A 22,266-nucleotide genomic window follows, 5' to 3' on the forward strand; every position below is an offset into this window, starting at 1 on the left:
TTTGTTTCAACAGATCCCCTTTGTCATTGCAAATTGCAGGTGTCTGCAATCTGGATCAGGAAAATAGTGGAAAGAGAAGCAAAAGGTTAAAGGCCACTCAAAACTTTGGTTCTGGCATACATTGAGGGTCCCTCTCCTTATATTTGCCTTGCAAATATAGATTCTTCTCCAATGCACATTGCAGTGGGAAATCCATGTATGAAATATGTGTGTTGTGTACGTACGTCCCTACAAGTAGATGAATTATCACTATCTTTACATTCTTTCAATATAAGAACATTATATTCTTTTAGACTTTTTGCCAAAATATCATTGGCAGAAAATATAGTTTATCTATATAAAGATCCATGTTTGGAATTCAGTGCCAGTACAGAATGCTGATGCAATTGTTGTCAGTAACAAATGCGAGTCTAGGGCCCCTTCTCCACTGCCTTATAACCCAGATTATCAAAGCAGAGAATCCACATTATCTGCTTTGAACTGGATTATATGAGTCTACATTGCCATATAATCCAATTCAAAGCAGACAATCTGGATTTTATATGGCAATGTAGAGGGGGCCCTAGTCATCAATACATCTTGTCAGAAAAAAGAAGCATATGAAAATAGAAAGCGAAAATTTTGAAATGATACCTAGGGATGTGTTTTATGTAGTTTAACAGGTTTTTAATGGTGTCACTGGTTTTAACTATATATTTTAAATAGAATGTTCAATTTTAGTCTCCTTTGGAAGAGAGGAAATGGGATATAAATACATATAATGATGATGATAACATCAACATGCCGAGGGAGTGGAATTAGAGTTCCTGCCAAATACCCAGCTCTTGAATATATCACAATATACACAGAAACTGACAAAAGAGAAGTTGGAAATCCACTTTTAAACTAAAGTTTGTTTATATAGGTAGTTTTAGAGTTATATGTAAAGCAGATACAGTATGTATATTTGTTAGGTAATAATTGTCTAAGTAGAGCCCCCGATGGTGCAGCGGATTAAACCACTGAGGTGCTGAACTTGTTGACCCAAAGGTTGACAGTTTGAATCTGGGGAACGGGGTGAGCTTCCGCTGTTAGCCCCAGTTTCTGCCAACCTAGCAAATCGAAAACATGCAAATTTGAGTAGATCAATAGGTACTGCTTTGGAATGAAGGTAACAGCGCTCCATGCAGTCATGCCGGCCACATGACCCTATGAACAACGCCGGCTTTTCGGCTTAGAAATGGAGATGAACACCAACCCCCGAAATCGGACATGACTAGATTTAATGACACGGGAAAAACTTTACCTTTTTACATTGTCTAAGTATGCCTGTGTTTATGTATTCATAAGTATTGTTGATTTTTTTGTGTGCTTTTACTGTCAAACGTTTTAATTAAAATATTTTTAAAAAACACCAAGAAACTCTGCCTAGGCACAAAACCTAACTGTGTGATTAACAGACATCGCAAATAAATGGAATTCTTTAAGTTCTAGAACATACCTAGAACATAAAACCAGCTTCGAAACAGTATCCCTGTAACTTTTGGCATTTATCACATGCATATAGAATTTCATTGTTTTCAGATGCAGACATGACTCATGCTCGTAGTTTCAGCAATCCAAGAAGTGGTCCTAACATGACTCAAAATGATATAAGTAGAGGTTACGTTGCGTTATAAACAAGCCCTTTGTAAAGCCCTACCTGAGGTGGCTGCATGCTGGCAAAAAACAGGCTTTTCAAGAAGCTGGTGATCTGCAGGTAGAGGCGATGGTTATCCTCCTGACTTTCTGAAGAGCAGCCTGTGAAAGCTGAGCTACAAACAGGAGATGAAACTATGCTAAGTTCTCCATCCATCTGCGTGGAGGGAAGAGAGGGCAGGCCTACCCTCTATTTGAGAATGCTTATTGATTCTTTAGACATAAACAATAAACTTAGGACTTTATCACACCAGCCTGTTGTCTCATCATAATTGCATTGTTTAAGCAGATAAAACATGCCATCATTGAAACTATCTCTTTCATATCTTGGCGCAACTGAACGATGACAGCATTTTGTTGACATGAATTCCTATTTTGGCCTATTAAGCACATACACATTGTATTTTTCTTCTATTTTACTTTATCCCTCACTATTTTGTTGCACTGACCGGCAGTGGAATGAAACTGTGGCACAAAGAAGAGCTGCAGTACAATGATCATATGCTAATTGTGTTTTTAAGTGTATTTTTACTTGGTTAACTTTGTTGTTATTGGGTTGGTCCCGCTTGTAAGCCGCTCAAGTCCCTTCGGGGAGATGGTGGCAGGATATAAAAATAAAGTAGTAGTAGTAGTAGTTGTTGTTGTTGTTATTATTACTATTATTGCATTCATTGACAGGTTTTCCCCCTCAGTGAAAAGAGATGATCCAATCACGATTCAAGCACAATATGACTACAGGACAGTCGTGATATTGTGCTGTAAGTATCATCAACAAGCACTTTTATCCTATCATAATTGCACTTTAGAAGCATTGTGTGATAAAGTCCTTAGTGGCTGTGGGATAGACAAAGGAATAAGACTATGTAGGCTTTTTGCTCTAGATCAAGAGTCCAAATCTCTCTTGGTTGGTGGATAGAAATGAAAAGGAGAACCATTTAAAATATAACCTTGTTTCTACTCTCTTGTCAGCTGAAGGATCCAAATATTTCCACCCAAGTCCACATGCAGTCATTGTCAGTGAAACAAAATATGTTTATATGTATCCTGTTGGAACTCAACCACATCCTGCACAAGTTTATAGTCCTCATCAAGGAAACAGATAGGCAGATAAGTCCGTTGGCAAGAAAAAAAAGTCCTTCCTTCATTGCCCTCTTTGTCTACCTGTCTCTCTATTCTCTCCTATTTCTGTTTGTTAGACTGATACTTTTCAGGGACATGCCTTTCTATTTCAAAGTGTCCAGACCACATTGCAAAGCTCCTGAATCCTCCATTTTGTTCTCATGTGAGCATGGAGAGACACAAGATTTCTTCCAGAGACACAATTAGATAGCTAGGCCCTAACTTTCTGATATAGAAATGTGTAGCTCTTTCAGTAAAGTCTTTTGTAACTTTTAAAGCTTGACTCTGCTCCTGTAATGGCTGAAGATAATTCACTCTACTGCTAACTCAAGAAGCTTCTGTTCTGCTATAATTACTGCTGTTGCTGTTTTTGCTGATTCACACTGTGATGATTGGGAACTGTGCATGTGCTCAGTTCATGAGAAGATATTGGGAGGTTGGGAAGGCACCTTTTCTTTGTTCTAGATACTTCCAGGGTTGGTTTATTCTGAGAGGGAACCCCACTGCAGGTCCTAGTTTACAATAAAAAGTGTAACGAAGCAGGGAACATTTCTCAAGTGGCATTTTCCTTCTTGTTCTATGATGTGACCATGACTAACATACCACTGATGTCCTGTTAAAGCAGGGATAAGAACTGAGTGACCCTGCAAATGTTGCTAAACTACACCTCCTGACAACTACACAATGTAACATGATTTTTGTTCCTGGGTTGTAAATGTCATTTCCTAATTGGTTCTATCATTTTAAACATATAAAATGTTTATTAAACTGCAAAACCTTTTTTTGCTATAGTTTTGAAAATTAATATCTCGTAGAGTTTCAATCAATTCAACATAGATTGTGGCAGCCACAAAAACCAAGTTTTTGGAGTATAACTACTTTCAAAGTAAATACCGCATAATTATCGTATATACTTGAGTATAAGTTGAGTTTTTCAGCCCTTTTAGGGCTGAAAAATCCCCCCTTGGCTTATATTCAAGTGAGGGTCCTGGCCGGCTTATATTTGGGTCAGCTTATACTCGAGTATATACAGTAATCAGTTTGACAGTCTTATCTTAAATTATAGTTTTAACATTTAATCTACTGATGCTTCAATTAATGTAATTTTATTGGTATCTATTTTTATTTTTGAAATTTACCAGTAGCTGCTGCATTTCCCACTCCTGTCTTATACTTGAGTCAATATGTTTTCCCAGTCTTTTGTGGTAAAATTGGGTGTCTCGGCTTATATTCGGGTCGGCTTATACTTAAGTATATACGGTAAACAGAAAATAGCACTTTAAAACCAGAAACAATTTTTTTCAGATTTTGTTACACAGTGTGATCTATGCTAGATAGGAATACTGGGAAGTGCAGGCCAGCATTTTGAAAGCCACACACATCCCACCTCTGTATTAGAAGAGAAGAAATCAATGGATTCAGTATCCAATTCACAACTAAATTGGTCTGCCACACCAAGTAATGTTTTGGGCACTAGCACAATATGATTCCTTGTCCTAAAAGGCATATTTCCTTTAGGAGATAATGTGGCAGTTCATGTATTTGAGGCCAATACCTTTGACTGGACATTTCTTGAGTTTTGTTTCTGTCAAGAAAGCTGGTGGCCACATCAAATGCATCTTCAAAGAGGATCTAAAAGAGAAACAGTTTCATTTGAATACTAGGCTTTGCACAGCTTGGGATACTCTTGTGCTAAGCACTATATAACTAATTAAAATAAGAATATTCCTTACATAAGGCTACATTCATTACATAGATTCCTAAAAAGGGAGGGAGGGACAACACTTTGATACATGGGTGAAACTGGCCACCGTAAATAATAGTTATATATTAAACCTTTTTTTAAAAAAAATCTAGCTGTTCTTTGTGGGAAGGCGACTTATTATTAACTATGCTTTGTTCTTACCTACTGGCTTTATAAGAGGTTGACATGATTAATTTGTTTTAAAAGGAGGGATGGAAGCCAGCCAGTTTCACTGGGAGCTTCACATTTCAGGTGCTTGTAAACTTTGAATCTAGGTCAGTTATTCATAAAAATGGCCACAATGAAAGACAGCAACCATGTCAGAGCTTTCTAGTAATGCATCTACTATACTCTTTGCATCCAAAGTACAATTCAGCTGAGCACGCAAGCATATAACTGGGTTTATGTAAATTTTTTATACTATAAGGAATATATGGGTGACATCACTGTATTCTGTGCTTCTGTTTAGCTTAGTTATAAACCAAGATTTCTCAAGCATGAGCCGGATTTTTCTACAGAAGACCTAAGAGTATAAGGGGAGAATTAAACTCCTGTCCAACACCTTAAGATGGCTTACTCTGCCATCTTATTTTGCTTTTTATTTAGATGCTTTTCTTTCCATCGGACAGTGCTTTTTGAATAACCTAAAATCTAGCAGGGAAAGGCATTGTCACAGATCTCATATGTAAGGAAGACAAAATGCCGGATTTGGTACCTATTTGTGACATCCACTTCATTACATTTACTAAACTCCACCAAGTCCTACACTTAAAATCCAGTATCCCACTGTGTTCATCACATTAGTTTGGGTTCAAGTGTAGAGCATTCTTTCCACGTTTTAAGTGTGGGGGCCAGCGTCTTTTTCAAACGTTTCAGGAGGTGGTAGGGAAGTGGATTTTTGGGGAATGATCTGGATGAATGGCCAATTCTGTAATGTGATGGCATTCGTTGTTTTCAGGATTGAAATGAGACATTTCCCCAGTCTGTGGGAGGGGAAATTGTAGGAGGAACCAAGATACCCTTGTTATGGAAAGTTAGGGAAAGTTTATTATGCCATGTGTCTCCATGCTGTGCAGTCCTGGAAGTCATAGTTTTCCAAGGTCCATACCCTTCTTTTGGTGCATTTACAATATGGAATGAATGCCCTTGCACCTATGGAGTCCCTCTGGGAGTTATAGTTTCCCATGGAGTCCCTCTGGGAGTTATAGTTTCCCAAGGTCCATACGCTTCTCTGGGTGCATTTACAATATGGAATGAATGCTCTTGGACCCCACTTTAAATACCATCAATGAGGTATCATCAAACGATTTTAGCCATTATATTCTTCATTCCATCCACTGACATGATTTCATTGAATATTGCTGACTGTTAAGCACATAGAAACAGCAGGAACTGCCACTTAATTAAGAAGCTAATTAATTAGCCAAAGCTTGTGTTTTCCAGTATGAAGGCAGCAACATTCTCACCAACATTTTTGTTAGGATGGGAGTGGAAAGACATCTTTTAAAAAGTGCATAAAGCACAGGATGTTTGTAAGGTCAAATGTTCTGAAGACAAAACAGAGAAAAAGCAGGCGCCAGAGATGGAGAAGCTGGAGAGAGCAAGGGAATGAGGAGAATCCAGGGACAATAGGAAGTGACCTGAAACAAAGAGAAGCAACAGGTAGAGACAACAAATTGTCAAGGCAAATTGATGTGAAAAGTGGTGGCATTAAGACTGATTCATACATGAGAATAGTGTGTGTGTATGAATGCTTTTGAAAATGACTTCTTTGTAGGAAAGAGTCCGTGAGAGGCTTTTATCACATGTGTAAACAATGAACGATTGAGTCCTCCACACTGCTCTGAGTTCCCCACGGGTGAGAAGGGCGAGATAAAAAAGAAACAAAATAAACGAACTATTGTATTGGTACAGGCTGAGTATTCCTTATCTGCAATTCTAAAACCAACTTCCTCCAAAGTCGCCCACTTGGTTGGTTGGTTGAGATAGTGACACTTTTGCTTTCTGTTGGCTCAGTGTACACAAACTCTGTTTCTTTTGCAAAATTATTAAAAATAATATTGTCTAAGATTACTTTAAGGCTATGTGTATAAGGTGTACATGAAACATTATGAATGTTTAGTTTAGACTTGAGTTCCATCTCCAGGATATCACATTATGTATGCATACGCATATACAGACATTCCAAAATCCCCCCCCCCCCCAAAAAAAACCCAAAACATGTCTGGTCCCAAGCATTTGGGACAAGATACTCAACCTGTACTATTTGATGGAACATCTCCATGTCTCTGCTGCTTCCCATTAGGAGAAAGAAAGGGCATCAGTTGCATGGAAATGTGGCTGCGGCACATGCTTTTCTTCTCTCTTAATGGGAAGCTATCACCATTATCATCACAGAAGAACTTCAATGAAAGACAGAGAAATTATAGGCCAAGGTGAAAGGGTATTGGAGGTATAGATCCAGATAATAAACAATTGTGAAACTAGGATTGCCATTTGCTGAAAGAAATGGCTGGGCTTTCATATAAGTAAGTAAGTAAACTTTTATTATGGTCAATGACCAGCTTCATAACAGGGGCACCCAGTCCAGTACCATCCATGTCAAGCCCGAGGGGTTGTACACTTCAAACTTTATTAATAATAATAATAAAATTATAAAATTGAATCATTTACCAATTTAAAATCTAGGCTAAAGGCCACATACAGGTAACTATTGAAACCCAACTAAACCCATGGGATCAACTTTTTTTTTTACTAAATTGCTGTTGTGGATACAGCATAGTACTACTCTAAGGCTTTCATATAGAGCACCATCAGAGCGGTGGGGTGTGTGCGCGCCACTGTACTATTTCCTTTTGAAGAGGCCCCAAACCTACTTCCAAAACTAAAACCTTTTTATTCAAGCAGGCTTTTAAAGAAGGTGTTTAAGATCAAGTCAATGTGTGCTGTGGTTTTGGCTATGAATAGGTTTCTAATTGGTTTTAAGGGTTTAAACTGTTTATTTTTAACACTGTTAGTATTTAATTATATTTTAATTTTTGTATATTTTTAGGTTTTGAGTTATATTATATTGGTTTTATTGTGAGTGGCTTTGAGTCTTTTTTAGAGAAAAAAGTAATAATTATGATAACAACAATAATAACCGCAATAATAATAACAATAATAATAATAATAGATCATGGTTTTTTTCGTGTCAGAAGAGACTCTGAGAAACTGCAAGTCGCTTCTGTTGTGAGAGAATTGGCCATCTGCAGGGACATTACCCAGTGGATGCCTAGATGTTTGATGTTTTACCATCTTTGTGGGAGGCTTCTCTCATGTCCCAGCATGAGGAGCTGGAGCTGAAAGAGGGAGCTCACCCATTCTCCCCAGATTCAAACCGCTGATCTGTCGGTCAGCAGTCCTGCAGGCACAAGGGTTTAACCCACTGCACCACCGGGGGCTCCATAGATCACGTTGATCAGGCTAAGTATGGCAACAGTGGAGCCATTGGTTTGTAGATTATAAAACAGACAGGCATTATTTTAGTTGTAAAATGTTGTCAACTTTAAATGAGACCGATTCATTCTAAGGGTTTATCATTACTTTTCAGTCCATTGCAATTGTTTCAAGGCATTTTAGGAAAAAAAACCAATGTATTGCCCCTTTTCTTGGAAAGAAGGAGGAATCCAGCACTCCTAAAACTATATTTATGGGGCAGAGGCCCTTAAAAAGATTGGTACTCTCACCTCTTCTGGTGTGGATCCTACTGACCCACCGGCTTCCTGACTATTCGTTCCGCTATCCCTTGCACTGCTGCTTTGGGTCCAGGCAGGTTCCTGGGAGGCTGTCTTGACCTCAGAGATGAACTTCTGCCTCTGACTACAGTACTGCAAGGCACTGTCCCTCCTTTCTTCAGGGAGGTCCTGCCACAGGTGGGAGACAGCTGTAGAGACCACAGGGAGCGTCATCTCTTCAGGGCTCACAACCCCATTATCAACCAGCAGGTCTACAGTCTGTTCGTAAAAATACAAGTATCTAGAATGAAACAGGAAAGAAGAGCACGCTCAGAATGTGGTTCAGACAATACCTAACGACGCAGACAACAAGCAGGATGTGTGTAACCATAGCAGCTATGAATCTACTGATGTCATTCTGTATTGTTTTGATTTGTTGTTTTTGATGGCCGTGACATTGAATGTTTGCCTTTTTATATGTAAACTGCTCTGAGTACCATCAGGGAGAGAGGGCAGTCTATAAATAAAGTATTTATTTATTATTTATTATCTTTTTTAGAAAATACAAGCTATATGGCATTGGTTTATATAAGACAAGACAATTTATACCTTCCAATTCTCAAGTTTGGCAGAGACAGTCTGCATTAATCCTCTGTCATCCCACTTTTACAGGTTTAAAATGCCACAATTTCTTTCTCCTCTTCCCACTTTCCCCCTTACTTCACTTGCTAGAAACTAAGGCCCCATCTACACAGTGATACAATGCAGTTTGAACTGCATTGAACTAGATGATATGAGTCTACACTGCCATATAATCCAGTTCAATGCAGTCAACCTGCATTCCGAAACTGCCTTGTATGGCAGTCTATATGGGGCCTGAGTTTGAAGGGCAAAAATAGTTAACTCAGCAGAGTAAAGAGGAGAGGAAGAGTGTTATCTTGTACTTCCTATTAAAGTGAGGCAAAGGCAAACGGCTGCAGCCCCTCCTAGTCTGTCTTTCTTCCTCATTAGTAACTTCTAGCAACTTGATCACACTCTGATGTTGCTTGGTCACAAGTGCCCTGGTTTTTTTTGTGAAATGTCAGAGTATGCCATTAGTCCACTTAGCCTAGTACTATCATTTCTGAGTAGCAGCACTTTTCCAAAGTATTAAGAAAGAGCCTTTCACATCATCTTCTGATTCTTTTATAAATGGAAATGCCAGATATTGACCTTCGGAACATCTGTATGCAGAGTTGGAAGTCTCATCACTTAGCGATAGGCCCTTCTTATTGAAACAACATAGTACCAAGCTAAGAAATCACTGCTTTTATATTCATTTCAAAGTCATGATTCTGCACTGTATTTTTATTGGTGTTCTTGAATAGATTATATACAGAGCCAATGTGATGCAGTAGTTTGAGCACCGAACTAGACTCTGGAGAAGAGGCTTTGAATCAGCACTTGGCCATGGAAACCCAAGAAAGTTCCATGGTAGGTTCTTAGGCCTTAAATGTATCATAATTCTGAAATGACCTCAAGCCACAAAACAACAAAGTCTGGTTCACACTAACACAATGTTGTTGTTGTTTGTTGCTTATTCTTCAATCGCTTCTGACTCGCTTCATGGAACACAATGTTAGTGTGTGAGATTATTACCCCATTCTGATGCCTGTTACCATCTATTTCTTTAAATTCTAATTTGAGGGACTGGGGACCCTAATATCCAAGGTGATGTCTTGTAAAGGGACTGAAGGGGAAATGTTTGATTATGGAACTAGCCCAAAAGAACAGTGCCTGTGTGTCATGAGCCTGTGTAATAGAAGCCACAAACAACTTGTGCTGTTACAAAATGCCTGGCCAGACTTGCTCTATGAGTATCACTGAAGGTGGGAAAGGGAGGGGGCAGAAACCAGAAAGAAATTATATAAGTCTTGTTTAGAGTATTCTTTTTTTACTAGCTAAACCACTACACCATAAATTAGGAAATGGCATCAGAAGCGTTATTAGGAAAGGAAGCTTGCGCCACCATCTGGCCAAACTACACTAAGCTATTATACAAAAAAAAGGTAGCTGTTTTAGCCACAAGAAACAATCGTATATATTAATTTATTATGTGTGCACACTTGTAAAATCTTGAGATCAATTAATCTAGAAAGATATTTTATACAGCAGTAGATTTTTGGGGAAAATACATAATTCTCAATCACCTGCACAAGAGTGATGTTTATAACATATTTTAAATTGTTTTAGTGTTTTTAACTGTTGATTTTTAATACTTCCAAGTTTTAACATTAATTTTAAAGTTAGTATGTTTTAGGTTTTAATTCACATATTGTTATGGTCTTTATTGTTAGCTGCTTTGAGTCTGGCAGAGAAAAAGTGGGGTATAAATACATAATAATTAAACAATAATAAAGGTACATAATTATAGGGGTGGGTAAAGTGCAATTCATATGTTGTTTTTATAACTGTCAAAATCACCCAGGAGGCAAAAACCCCATGACCTTTAATGATGTTAATGTATTTAATCTTAAGTTTATTTATTTTAATATATGTGTGAATTGTCTTACTTTACCCCTAGCCCTATAATCTGCTTTTTGCACAAGCCCATACCCAGCTCTCTCTGTTTTTTGACCTTGCCCACCTTATTCCTGGTTCTGGTTATTGAGGTTTGCTCTGATTCATTTTAATGTTGTTTTTTATACTTTGCTGTTTTTAATTATTTAATTCGATTGTTTTTAGTTTGTAAATTCTGTTCTTGTGGGCTTGGTCCTGCTTGTAAGCCGCCCCGAGTCCCTTTATTTATTTTATTTATTTCCAATATTTCTACCCTGCCCTTCTCCCCGAGGGGACCTTTGGGGAGATGGTGGCAGGATACAAAAATAAACTAGTTGTTGCTGTTGTTGTTGTCACAAAGACATAGTATGACATAGCAATTGAGATATATATGCTGGATTCCATATCCCAAAATCACAAGTCAAACACTTCCCAAGTGTTTAGGACTGTGTGATGTATTTTCGGATGATACACGCAGATACCAGTAAGGTGGCCTTTTGGAGTTAACAGATCGTAATTTTGTCGATGATGATGATGATGATGATGATTATTATATATCGCCTATGTATTTTAACTGTTATACCCTGGTTTTGAGCCCTGAAGAGATGCAGGTAACAAATGTATTATTATTATTATTATTATTATTATTATTATTATTATTATTATTATTATTATTATTATTATTATTATTTAACAGGTGTTGGAAGCACTTTCACCACATTTTTTGGGCCCCTATGGGTTAATTCCTGTTTTGAAAAAGGCATTAAAACGGCCCAAGGAGAGTTGAAAGTACCATTAAAAAAAATTGTAATGAGATATATGCATACTGTGCCGACCCCAATATCTTATAAGTCTCCTATAGTTACCTATTCAAGAGTACTTAAGAATAGCAATGGTGGAAAGTAACTTGTTCAAAAGCATATATCAAGCCAAATATTAGCAGAGGTTGGAAATGTTACTTTTGGGGGGCTACAATGCCACAACTCCTGGAATCCCTGAGGCTGACCAAAGAGAATTCTGGGCTCTGCAGTCTAAAAATTGTTCTCTTTTTTTTTTTCAAGCTCTAGCTACTTTCTTGCGACTTGTCTCACCAAGGACTTATTCCCCAGCTCTTTTGAGGCTTATTTTATAAGAACATTCCATTGCACTCAAGTTGCAAAGCTCTATTGACTGGAACACTTGAATGATACTAATAAGTATGAGCAAATATTTTCTATTCCTTGTGGATAGCAATCCCCTAAAAGTTGCAAATTATCTTGGTAAATGGAACAAATTTCCTGGAGCTTTTTATAGTACCCATCTCGGTATCTCCAAAGTTCTAAAACGAAGGTAAAGGCAACTGTGGCTACATCTACACTGTTGTACAATCCATTTTAAAGCGGATAATCTGGATTTTATATGGCAGTGTACATGGGGGCCTATCTCAGCACTCAAGATGGTATAGTGGAACCCAAAGTTTCCTGAAAGGCTCCAGTACCAAACCAGGAGATGTGCTTCTGTGTTTTGAACAACTGTGTGGTATGAAAAATAATCTGCTATAGCTTCACCCATTTCTAGACCACTGTAAATAAATGAAGTTGTACCACTGAACTTTTTCAATCTTGCAGCCAATAGGAAAAAATATTTCTTTCTTTTTAAAAACTTTTAAATGTTTTTATTAAGTAAGATTAATGGTATATAGAATATTAAAAAGTAGAAACATCTAGAGATAATCAAATACATCTAATATAGGTATGACGTTCCCCCAGATACATTGCAATATTCTTTCCCCTCCTGCCCGCCATTTGTGAACCCACCATTCATGACCTTGGACACTACTCACTGTGAGTTCCATATCTAATAAAAGCATATAATAATACTTTACCTGATGGAGGTGGGACTCAAAATGCTGTTTCACATACCGTTCAAACTCCATGAGGTCAGGAGAAGAGGTAACTGGTGACTGGGTAAGCCTTAGATTTATATCTCCTTCTGCTGAGTTCTTCTCCTTTTCCTGGACCACATACCACACCGTGGGGTTACTTGAAGAGGGCTCTAGACTAGAAAGCAGGAGAAATTAAGATCAGTTTCCTTGTTTGTAATGAGTGCATGATTGAGGACTAACTGACTTTATTTTGAGCCATTTTTTAATGATCTGCCAGGACCCTGAAACTAGGCAAAATAATTCTTCATTGGCAGAAAGAGGCAAAGATAAAGTGAGTTTGGGAATGGGACTGATAACTGTGCTAAATGGCCTGTTTTTTAGATCTGGCTCTACATTCATTGTTTTTTAGATCTGGCTCTACATTCATTCATGCTTAAAGTGGATAATTCGACATGTTTGGATTTCCAATGTTTTACCTGTGATTGCTGAAGTATGTCTTGATGTATTCTTCCTTTACTTCTTCCATATTTGATGGGTTCCCATCCTCCAGATTTAAGACCTCTATTGCCAGTAGAAAGAACCATGATCACAAACTGACACATTATGAGGCTTGGTTCTCATCTGGTTTACCTCAATAAAGTGAAGTGGATATGGATAGTTGTGGACAGAGAATAATAATAATAATAATAATAATAATAATAATAATAATAATAATACAGTAGAGTCTCGCTTATCCAACATCAACGGGCCGACAAAACGTTGGATAAGTGAATATGTTGGATAATAAGGAGAGATTAAGGAAAAGCCTATTACACATCAAATTAGTTTATGATTTTACAAATTAAGCACCAAAATATCATGTTTAACAACAAATTTGACAGAAAAAGTAATTCAATACGCATTAATGCTATGTAGTAATTACTGTATTTACGAATTTAGCACCAAAATATCATGATGTATTGAAAACACTGACTACAAAAATGTGTTGGATAATCCAGAACGTTGGATAAGCGAGTGAGACTCTACTGTAATAATAATAATTCACAAGCCAGTAAAGGTGGTCCCAGTGGCGATCGGCACACTGGGTATAGTGCCTAAAGACCTTAGCCAACATTTAAAAACAATTGGCACTGACAAAATCACCATTTGTCAACTGTAGAAGGCCACCCTACTCAGAACCACCTACATTATTCACCAATACATCACATAGTATTTGGAGGAAAGCCAGAGCCGGCCCTAGGTATTTTTCAAGTGTAGGCGAACAGAATTTTGGCGCCCCCCCAAACCAATCACTGAAAAATAAAAGCGTTGGATAAGCGAAAATGTTGGATAATAAGGAAGTATAAAGGAAAAGCCTATAAAACATCAAATTACATTATGATTTTAAAAATTAAGCACCAAAACATCATGTTTTACAACAAATCAATAGAAAAAGCAGTTCAATACATGGTAATGTTATGTAGGAATTACTATATTTGCAAATTTAGCACTAAACATTGAACAGGGATATAGGGCAGTGTGGACTTAGATAACCCAGATAGCCCTCAGTATTAAAAAAAAAAACCTCTAAAATCAGGACAATAAATAAAGAACAACACTCTGAAAACAGAAGAAATCCAGACAGTAAACAATCAGGGACAGCTAACTCCTCCCAAAAAAAGATTCTCCCAGGCAAGAAGAAGCCAGGCCTTGAAGCCACAGGGCCATTAAATGCTAATCAAGGTGATTAATTACAACATTCACACCTGCTTCAAAGAAAAGTTCTTTCTCCCACCCTGGACCTTCTACAGATATATAAACCCCACATACCTAGCTTCCAAGTTCCTACAGACCTCACAATCTCTGAATGCCCCAAAGGTGGGCTTGCGTGGTGCGAAGGTGGGTCTGCGCTGGCCAGAAGGCCCAGCGCGGCCGCTGGAAGGCCCGAAAGAGAAGGAGGTGGAGAGTGGTGCCCTCCTCCCAGGACGATGGTGCCCCCGGGACGATGGCGCCACAGGCAAATGCCTATTTCGCCTTATGGTTGGACCGCCTCTGAGGAAAGCAGACTGAAGCAGAGCCAAGGAAACAAAACAGAAAAAGAGGCTTGGTTGCTGTGAGTTTTCCGAGCTGTATGGCCATGCTCCAGAAGCATTATCTCCTGATGTTTCGTCTACCTCTATGGCAGGCATCCTCAGAGGTTGAGGTCTGGACCTCTGAGGATGTCTGCCATAAATGTGGGCAAAACATCAGGAGAGAATGCTTCTGGAATGTGACCATAAAGCCTGGAAACCCAGTGATTCCGGCCATGAAAGCCTTCGACCAAAGGAAAAGAGACATTGCACACCCACATACATCTTCTGAAGGAAATAGATAGAAAGGTGAAGCTGACTGCACAGTTTGTCCATGGAAATAGCTTAGATAGGACGGAACGGAGGAGGCCATGATGGAAAATTCTTCTTGAGTTCCCACTATGACCATCAGGGAGTGAAACAAGAGAAATGCAGAGTTCCTATATAATACTAATGGTACAATATTGTACTATAAGGTACAACTATTCACCATCAGCACACATGTATTTGCCACAGTACATTGGGCACAGGGTGAGACTTTAGAGGACTGGCGATCAGGAGGCGGGGTGCTTAACTTCGTTATGTGTTCTCTTCTGCAAGCAACTTTTGTAAACTGAGATTTTTCAACAGTGGAGCTTTAATCTTATGTCCAAGGGAAAGCAGCTTGATCTGAAGCAGCAAAAACAATAACAAGTGGCATAAAAGGATTAATAACCCCACCTTCCGCCTGTCCTTGAAAATGCTACTATTGGTACATATTACTTTAGGACAATGTGTTTCCTGAAATACTGTCTCATTTTACTTTACGATAAATATAGTCCAGCTTGACACTGATTCCACCTTAGCCAGGACATCTGCCTAACTTTAACCAGACACAAAGGGAGAACAGGAGAACTTGTTTGAGCAAGCACTGTATACTGTACCTTTCATCCTCAGCAAGTTATCCAAGGTTTGCTCCAGTTCCTGGATATAATTCTTAGCTTTACATAAAACCTGGCACTAATTAAGAAAACAGAAAAAGAGCTAATTTATGCATGTTCTCTGCTGATTACTATTTCAATACAATTTATATTTCCTGACCAATCTTGTATTTTATCTGCATCAGACTATGAAAAGAACAGGAAGAAATCAACAAAGAGAGATAAAGTAAATTACATTTTTGTCTAGTCAAGAAAAAAGACTGCTTTTCATTCTGGTTCAAAAATTACTTTGACTTTCCCTTTGTTCTTTAGAACATTTCTACACTAATAAATAAAAATCGATTCACGTACTGTACCCATGTGCCTCATGCAAGTTTAGTAACAGTCATGTGACAGTAGAGGGCTAAAATTTCCATCTTGTGCCATCTATTATGTACATGGCCAACCTATTACATGCAAGCAGCATCCATGAGAAAGACAAGTTCAACTTTTTGCATGGTGATCAGAAAAAGTGATCCTGAAATACTGTCTCATTTTACTTTAAGATAAATATAGTCCAGCTTGACACTGATTCCACCTTAGCCAGGACATCTGCCTAACTTTAACCAGACACAAAGGGAGAACAGGAGAACTTGTTTGAGCAAGCACTGTATACTGTACCTTTCATCCTCAGCAAGTTAAAAAAGTAATCTAAGGCTCACACAGTTGAATAAAATCCCACATTTTCTGCTTTGAACTGGAATATATGGCAATGTAGACTCAGACAACTCAGTTTAAAGCAGATATGGTGGGATTTTCTGCTTTGATATTCTGGGTTATATGGCCCACTATTCTGAATAGAGTACTATATGACACCTACAAACAGCATATCTACACTAAAAGTTTAAATTGGTCAAAATATCAAAAAGCTATGATTTACAGCTATACCAAGTTGGCTGAAACTGCTGAAAAGTAAGCAAATATCTCAAATTCTATTTGCCGATAACCTACACTATGGCCCTTTCCACACAGCTAAATGCTTTGAACTGAAATATATGGCAGTGTGGACTCAAATAACCCAGTTCAAAGGGGATATTGTGGAATTTTCTGCGTCGATATTCAGGGTTATATGGGTGTGTGGAAGGGCCCTGTGTAACACAATTTTTGTTCTTGGATTATACATGTCATTCCCTAATTGGTTCTATCATAAAAACATGGGGAAACACATTTTGCTATAATTTTCAATGAATATCTCATAGAGTCTCAATCAATTCAATTTAGGGCCCTTCCACACAGCCACATAATCCAGAATCAAGGCAGAAAATCCCACATTTTCTGCTCTGAACTGGAATATATGACAGTGTTAACTCAGATAACCCAGTTCAAAGCAGATATTGCAGGATTTTCTGCCTTGATATCCTGGGTTATATGGCTGTGTGGAAGGGCCCATAATTTGTGGCAGCCAAAAAAACCCACAAAGTTTCTAGAGTATAACAACTATTTTCAAAGTAAGTATCGCACAATTAAACAGGTAATAACAGGTTCAAACCAGGAACAGATTTTTTTTCAAATTTTGTTATGTACTGTGATCCTTCATATAATGACCCTTTGGACCAGTCTTTGAAGTCCAAGTTTGGAATGTAGCACCTGCAACCAGTATAGATGCCAGAGGTAATTTTGGTCCTTACAAAGCAATTGAAGCTACTGTATTGCTTAATGAATTGTCCTTTGATTTGACACAGGCCCAAGTGTACCTTCCTTGCAACTGTAGCCAATTAGAGGATGTCAAGGTGGGGAAAGTAGTCCTAAATCAAAGCTTCAGGCTAACAGAGATTATTCTAAACTGCACCCAAAGCGGTGACATCATAAGGATATGCCCAAGATGCTAGATCAGATACTTGGTCTTTCATTGCATAAAGCTACTATTGGCTGGATTAATGTTATTACAAATTTCTGAAAACTTAACAGGACCATCACATGTTTACTAGTTCAGCGACAGTGACGCCTTGCCATGCTGTGGTCCCATGGCTGTACTCCATAAGTTTTTAAAGAAATTAGTAAAAAAACATTTTAATCTATTTTTAAATACTGGAAGGGGGTTGTCGGAAGAGAACAATTCTGCTCCCCAGCATCACTTCTGTGCTGACATAGAAGCCGCCAGGGATCATTGCACCAGGTATGTTATGAAATAGTGGTGCAATGAGGGGGTACTGAAGGAGTTTGCGCATCAATAGGAGGGGATAGGTTTATTGTGGGGAGGTGGCAGACCAGCAAGAGGTTACACTCAGCATTGCACGACAGCAACTATCCCCATAGGTGATAGCCCCACTTCTATACTAGTTTGTGCTATAAAGTTTTATTACATATACTTAAATATACATAACAAAAGCAGCTACTGAATTCCACCATCTCATACCTATCCCAGCATTATCAGGCAACAGCTGGTATGAGTGACGAGTCTGTTCTCTCACCAATTAGGATACACCGTTCCTCAAGTAATCTCAGATGCAAACAGTCAGAAACAAAATACAACATATTTTTTTCTAGCACCAGAGATCACTCATGGGAAGATTGGAAATATCAGTCTAATGCATCCCAATTTGATAGGAGAACAGACTCGGGCCCCTTCTACACTGCCATATAATCCAGATTATCAAAGCAGATAATCCACATTATTTGCTTTGAATTGAATTTTATGAGTCTACACTGCCATATAATCCAGTTCAAAGCAGATATTCTGGATTTTATATGGCAATGTAGAAGGGGTCTCAAGTGGCTTCAAGTCAGGACTGGGATACATTTACAATCCCTACATACTTCATGCAACTGAATATATAGGGATTGTGAATATGAATCAGTTATGTTTGCATAACTATGCGTTTGAAGGAGCTGGGGGTGACAACAGCCAACAGGGAGCTCTGGCATGGGCTGGTCCATGAGGTCACAAAGAGTCAGAAGCGACTAAACAAATAAACAAACTATGCGTTTGTAATCGTGATCATGAATTCCAGCCATATTAAAAATCTTCTTCAGGCAAAGCTAGAAAAAGCCATAAATGAGATATCCATAAATCTGACAGGCAATGTTCTCTGCCAATTTTATTCAGAAAGAAACATTTGCACTAAGATAAACAGCTCAGTATAATTACATATGAGAAAATTTAAGGCCCATAAATCATTATAAATGGAATATGTAAATGTTTTAGGAAATATAACAATGTTTAGTATCTAGGGCAGAATTATTTCTATACCTCTGATACAGAATTTTCTTGCTGGGAATATATTCTTTCTCGTAGGTTGTTGAAAAGCCCTGCCAGGGTAGTTCTCGGACGTGGCTGAGATGAACGCCTTTTCCGAGCCTGAGGCTCTGGCTTTTGTAGATATGTACGCTTCCTAGGAGTTACTCTGACATAGGGGCTCTTGCAACTGGTAGTTGTCTCCATCAAATACTGCAAAACAATAGTATTTCATTATTTAAAAAAATACTGCCAGTAAATCAGTGGAACAAAACAGAGGTAACACTGAAAGCTACATGAAACCCATTGCTCTTCACATTACTACATTGGCCAACACATATTTTGATGCCTCAAAAGTTAGACCAGTTTTTGGGTATATTTGAGCGGCTGATTCCAAAAATTGTGTCAGTTTCCGTTTCAGCTCTAGTATTTGAAATACAGAACATATGCTATATAGCAGTCTTTATCTGCTTGCTCATAGAAAACCATGATAGCCATATTGAAGAAACTAGAGCTAATGTCATCTATCCAATGCAATTTTCTTAATCAGCGCACCAAATAAGCACAGGAACAGGCCTAAAAACCAAGACACCAAGAATTGATGTTATTGTTGAGCTGTGTTCATTACATGCTAAAATGATTAGATTAATGTTTGGCTCTTTGTATTCATGTAATGAGATCTAGTATGAAGTGGTTTGAGCAATGGACTATACCTAAAGAGGCCAAGGTTCAAATATCAACTCAGCCATGGAAACTGGACAGGTTTGGGCAAGTCTGAGAGAAAGATGAAGGCAAAGGGAAATCACCTACGATCAAATCATGCCAAGATACCCCCACGATAGATTTGTCTTAGGGTTACCATTTGTCAAAAACATATTGAAAGCATGCAATAACACATGCTTCTGAAGAAGTTGTCTACAAAAGCAAATGCTCCTAACTTTTTTGTCTCAGGCCCTATCTACATCGGCAATATCATGTAGACTCATACTGCAGTTTAACTGCATCATATGGTAGTGTAGACTCATAAACTGTAATGCAGTTCAATGTACCTAAACTGCATTCTGAAATTGCATGATATGGCAGCGTAGATGGGGCTCCAGTCTCTAAGGTGCTACATGTTCCCTTTGCATAACAATTCATGTGTTTGTTTGTTTGTTTTTTGGGGGGGGGGGGATGACATATGGTAGTCAAGGAAAGTAAAACATAATTGTGAGCAAAAAAGGACTAAATCCACTGCAGTGGGAGAACATTCCTAAACAACCAAACTTTGGTTGGATTGTGGATGGGAAGGCGCAATATATTTTTGCTTTGTTATCAACACTTGTTTCTTGGTGCCAAAGCGCCTACCTAACCCAATGATAAAGCAGGATTGTTGATATTAATAAGTTAGCACACCCTTTAACAGAACTTTATTCAAGTGCCTTATATTTATTTATTTATTTTCCATATTTATCCTGGAAGGGACTCAAGGCGCCTTACAACAGGCAGCAATTTGATGCCATACACATACTGTATATATCAAATAAACAATTACAATTAAGACCAAGTAATTAAAACATGAATTACTGAAACATCAATTCAAAACATGCCATCCAAAACATAATCCAGGTCTGTTCCATTTGTCAATCACATTGATTTGTAGGCACTTATTGCATTGCTCCAATTACTTGTCAAAAGCTTGGTCCCAAAGCCACGTCTTAAATTTTTCCCTGTATCCATTGTTATGTACTGTACTCTGAGCATATATGGGTCCTTCCAAACAGGGCCTATATCCCAGAATATGATCCCAGGTTTTCTCCTTTAAATGGGATTATATGTGTCCACACTGCCAGATAATCTGGGATAAATAGAAAACTTGTGATCAGATCCTGGGATATAAGGCCTGTCTGCAAGGGCCCTGTGTGGTCATATGCATATAGCAAAGAATTCAGGAGACAGAAATGAGAAATAAACTCAGAAAACGTGATACCACTTATGGTTTACTATCGCCAAGGAAAACAGAGTAACTAAGAAATGTCTATGCAACAATTGTGTCTCAGGCTCAACATTAACTATGTACACATAAGACTAGGATTAGAGGCCCCATTAGATATCTATGTTCTAGAAATCTTAGAGAAGTCTGGCTAAATTGGTCAGAGCGTTGCAATATAGCAAAAATGTTGCATTAGAATAACAAAACATGTAGTAACCCCCCCCTCTTTTTTTTTTTTTTTACAAAGGATGAACAGCTAAAGTGGCACTTCCATAAACAGAAATTCTAGGTATGTGAACTGTAAGTTTCTAAAAGTTTCTGTAAGTTGGAAAGGATAAAAACAGCCTAGTGTTCTAGACAATTCAGTTTTGAAAGAAGGGTGATTCTGTGAGTTAAGTCATTGCTCACAAAGCACAAATATCACACACAGGGTTTCCTCAATTAAGACCAGAGAAAGTAACAGAAAAAGCATAGCCGGCTTTAGTACTATGTCAGGACGTTTCAGAAGATACGGTTGGACTAGATTTACCAGTATCCCTGTAACAAACCAATTCCAGGTCACAAATATCCCAGTGTGTATCCTCATAAGAGAGCCCTGTGTCAGATTACTTGGCTTCAAACTTACGCACTTGAAGCAGAACTCCTGAAATTTTAAATAAAAATGCTTAGAATTGGAATGAGAACCTGTTGGTACTAAAGACATTACAAGAGGCTCATGGAAAAGGAGAGGATAACAACTCATTATAATAAAATTCCCTCTTGTTATATATCAAAGTTGCGTTGATTCTAGGACAGAAATAGAGAGAATATAGATCTTGCTCATTGCTGATATTCCTCCTCCTTACTGGTCTTTGAAATAATAAAATTGTTGCTGCATGCCTTTCTGAAATATGGTGACCTTATAACCATATTTGTTATGGATTTGTTCCTAAGGAGTTTGCCACTGTCCTCCTTTGAGGCTGAGCATGTGTGGCTTGCCCAAAGTTCACCCAATGGGTTCAAATCAAGTAAAAGCTTCATGGGAACCACCACTCCTCTTAACGTTCCCCCAACAACAGCAAGAGTATCCCTCAGGGCAGCTAAATCAGGCAATTCCAACTGGATGGTCCCCACTAGGGTCTTCCTCCAGGGACAATCCAAGAATGGACAACTTAGAAGTCCCCGAATAGACTCAGAAGTCAAATGGACAGATCAAAAGACAACCTGGCAAAATGGCACTAGAACAGTGGTTCCCAACCTTTGTGCCTCCAGGTGTTTTGGACTTCAACTCCCAGAAATCCCAGCCAGTTTACCAGCTGTTAGGGACTGTGGGAGCTGAAGTCCAAAACACCTGGAGGGCCAAAGGTTGGGAACCACTGCACTAGAATCCTCCACCTTGTGTGACTGTGGAGCAAAACAAACAACTCTGCATCTGTATGCTTGCCCACAATGCCTTGCCTCATGCACAGAGCAAG

The 22,266-nt window shown here is 38.4% G+C and overlaps 1 protein-coding gene across 4 annotated transcripts in view; it reads right to left on the reverse strand.

Annotated features, from left to right (window-relative positions):
* stra8 (stimulated by retinoic acid 8) overlaps positions 1 to 22,266 on the reverse strand; it is a 33,512-nt gene that overhangs the window by 9,052 nt on the left and 2,194 nt on the right. For 3 of the 4 annotated variants that reach the window (XM_016993730.2, XM_062982852.1, XM_062982853.1), the window contains exons 2-8: positions 18,856 to 19,053; positions 15,630 to 15,705; positions 13,135 to 13,219; positions 12,696 to 12,833; positions 8,269 to 8,557; positions 4,352 to 4,428; positions 1,682 to 1,793 (exon numbers count right to left, since the gene is read on the reverse strand). In XM_016993730.2, the coding sequence (XP_016849219.1) occupies positions 1,682 to 1,793; positions 4,352 to 4,428; positions 8,269 to 8,557; positions 12,696 to 12,833; positions 13,135 to 13,219; positions 15,630 to 15,705; positions 18,856 to 19,047 (969 nt within the window). In that variant the 5' untranslated portion in view covers positions 19,048 to 19,053. Of the gene's footprint in view, positions 1 to 1,681; positions 1,794 to 4,351; positions 4,429 to 4,571; positions 6,181 to 8,268; positions 8,558 to 12,695; positions 12,834 to 13,134; positions 13,220 to 15,629; positions 15,706 to 18,855; positions 19,054 to 22,266 lie in introns of those variants that run through there. The other variant, XM_062982855.1, reaches the window with a different exon arrangement.

Source organism: Anolis carolinensis, chromosome 5 (assembly GCF_035594765.1).
Source record: "Anolis carolinensis isolate JA03-04 chromosome 5, rAnoCar3.1.pri, whole genome shotgun sequence".
Lineage (NCBI taxonomy): Eukaryota > Metazoa > Chordata > Lepidosauria > Squamata > Dactyloidae > Anolis > Anolis carolinensis.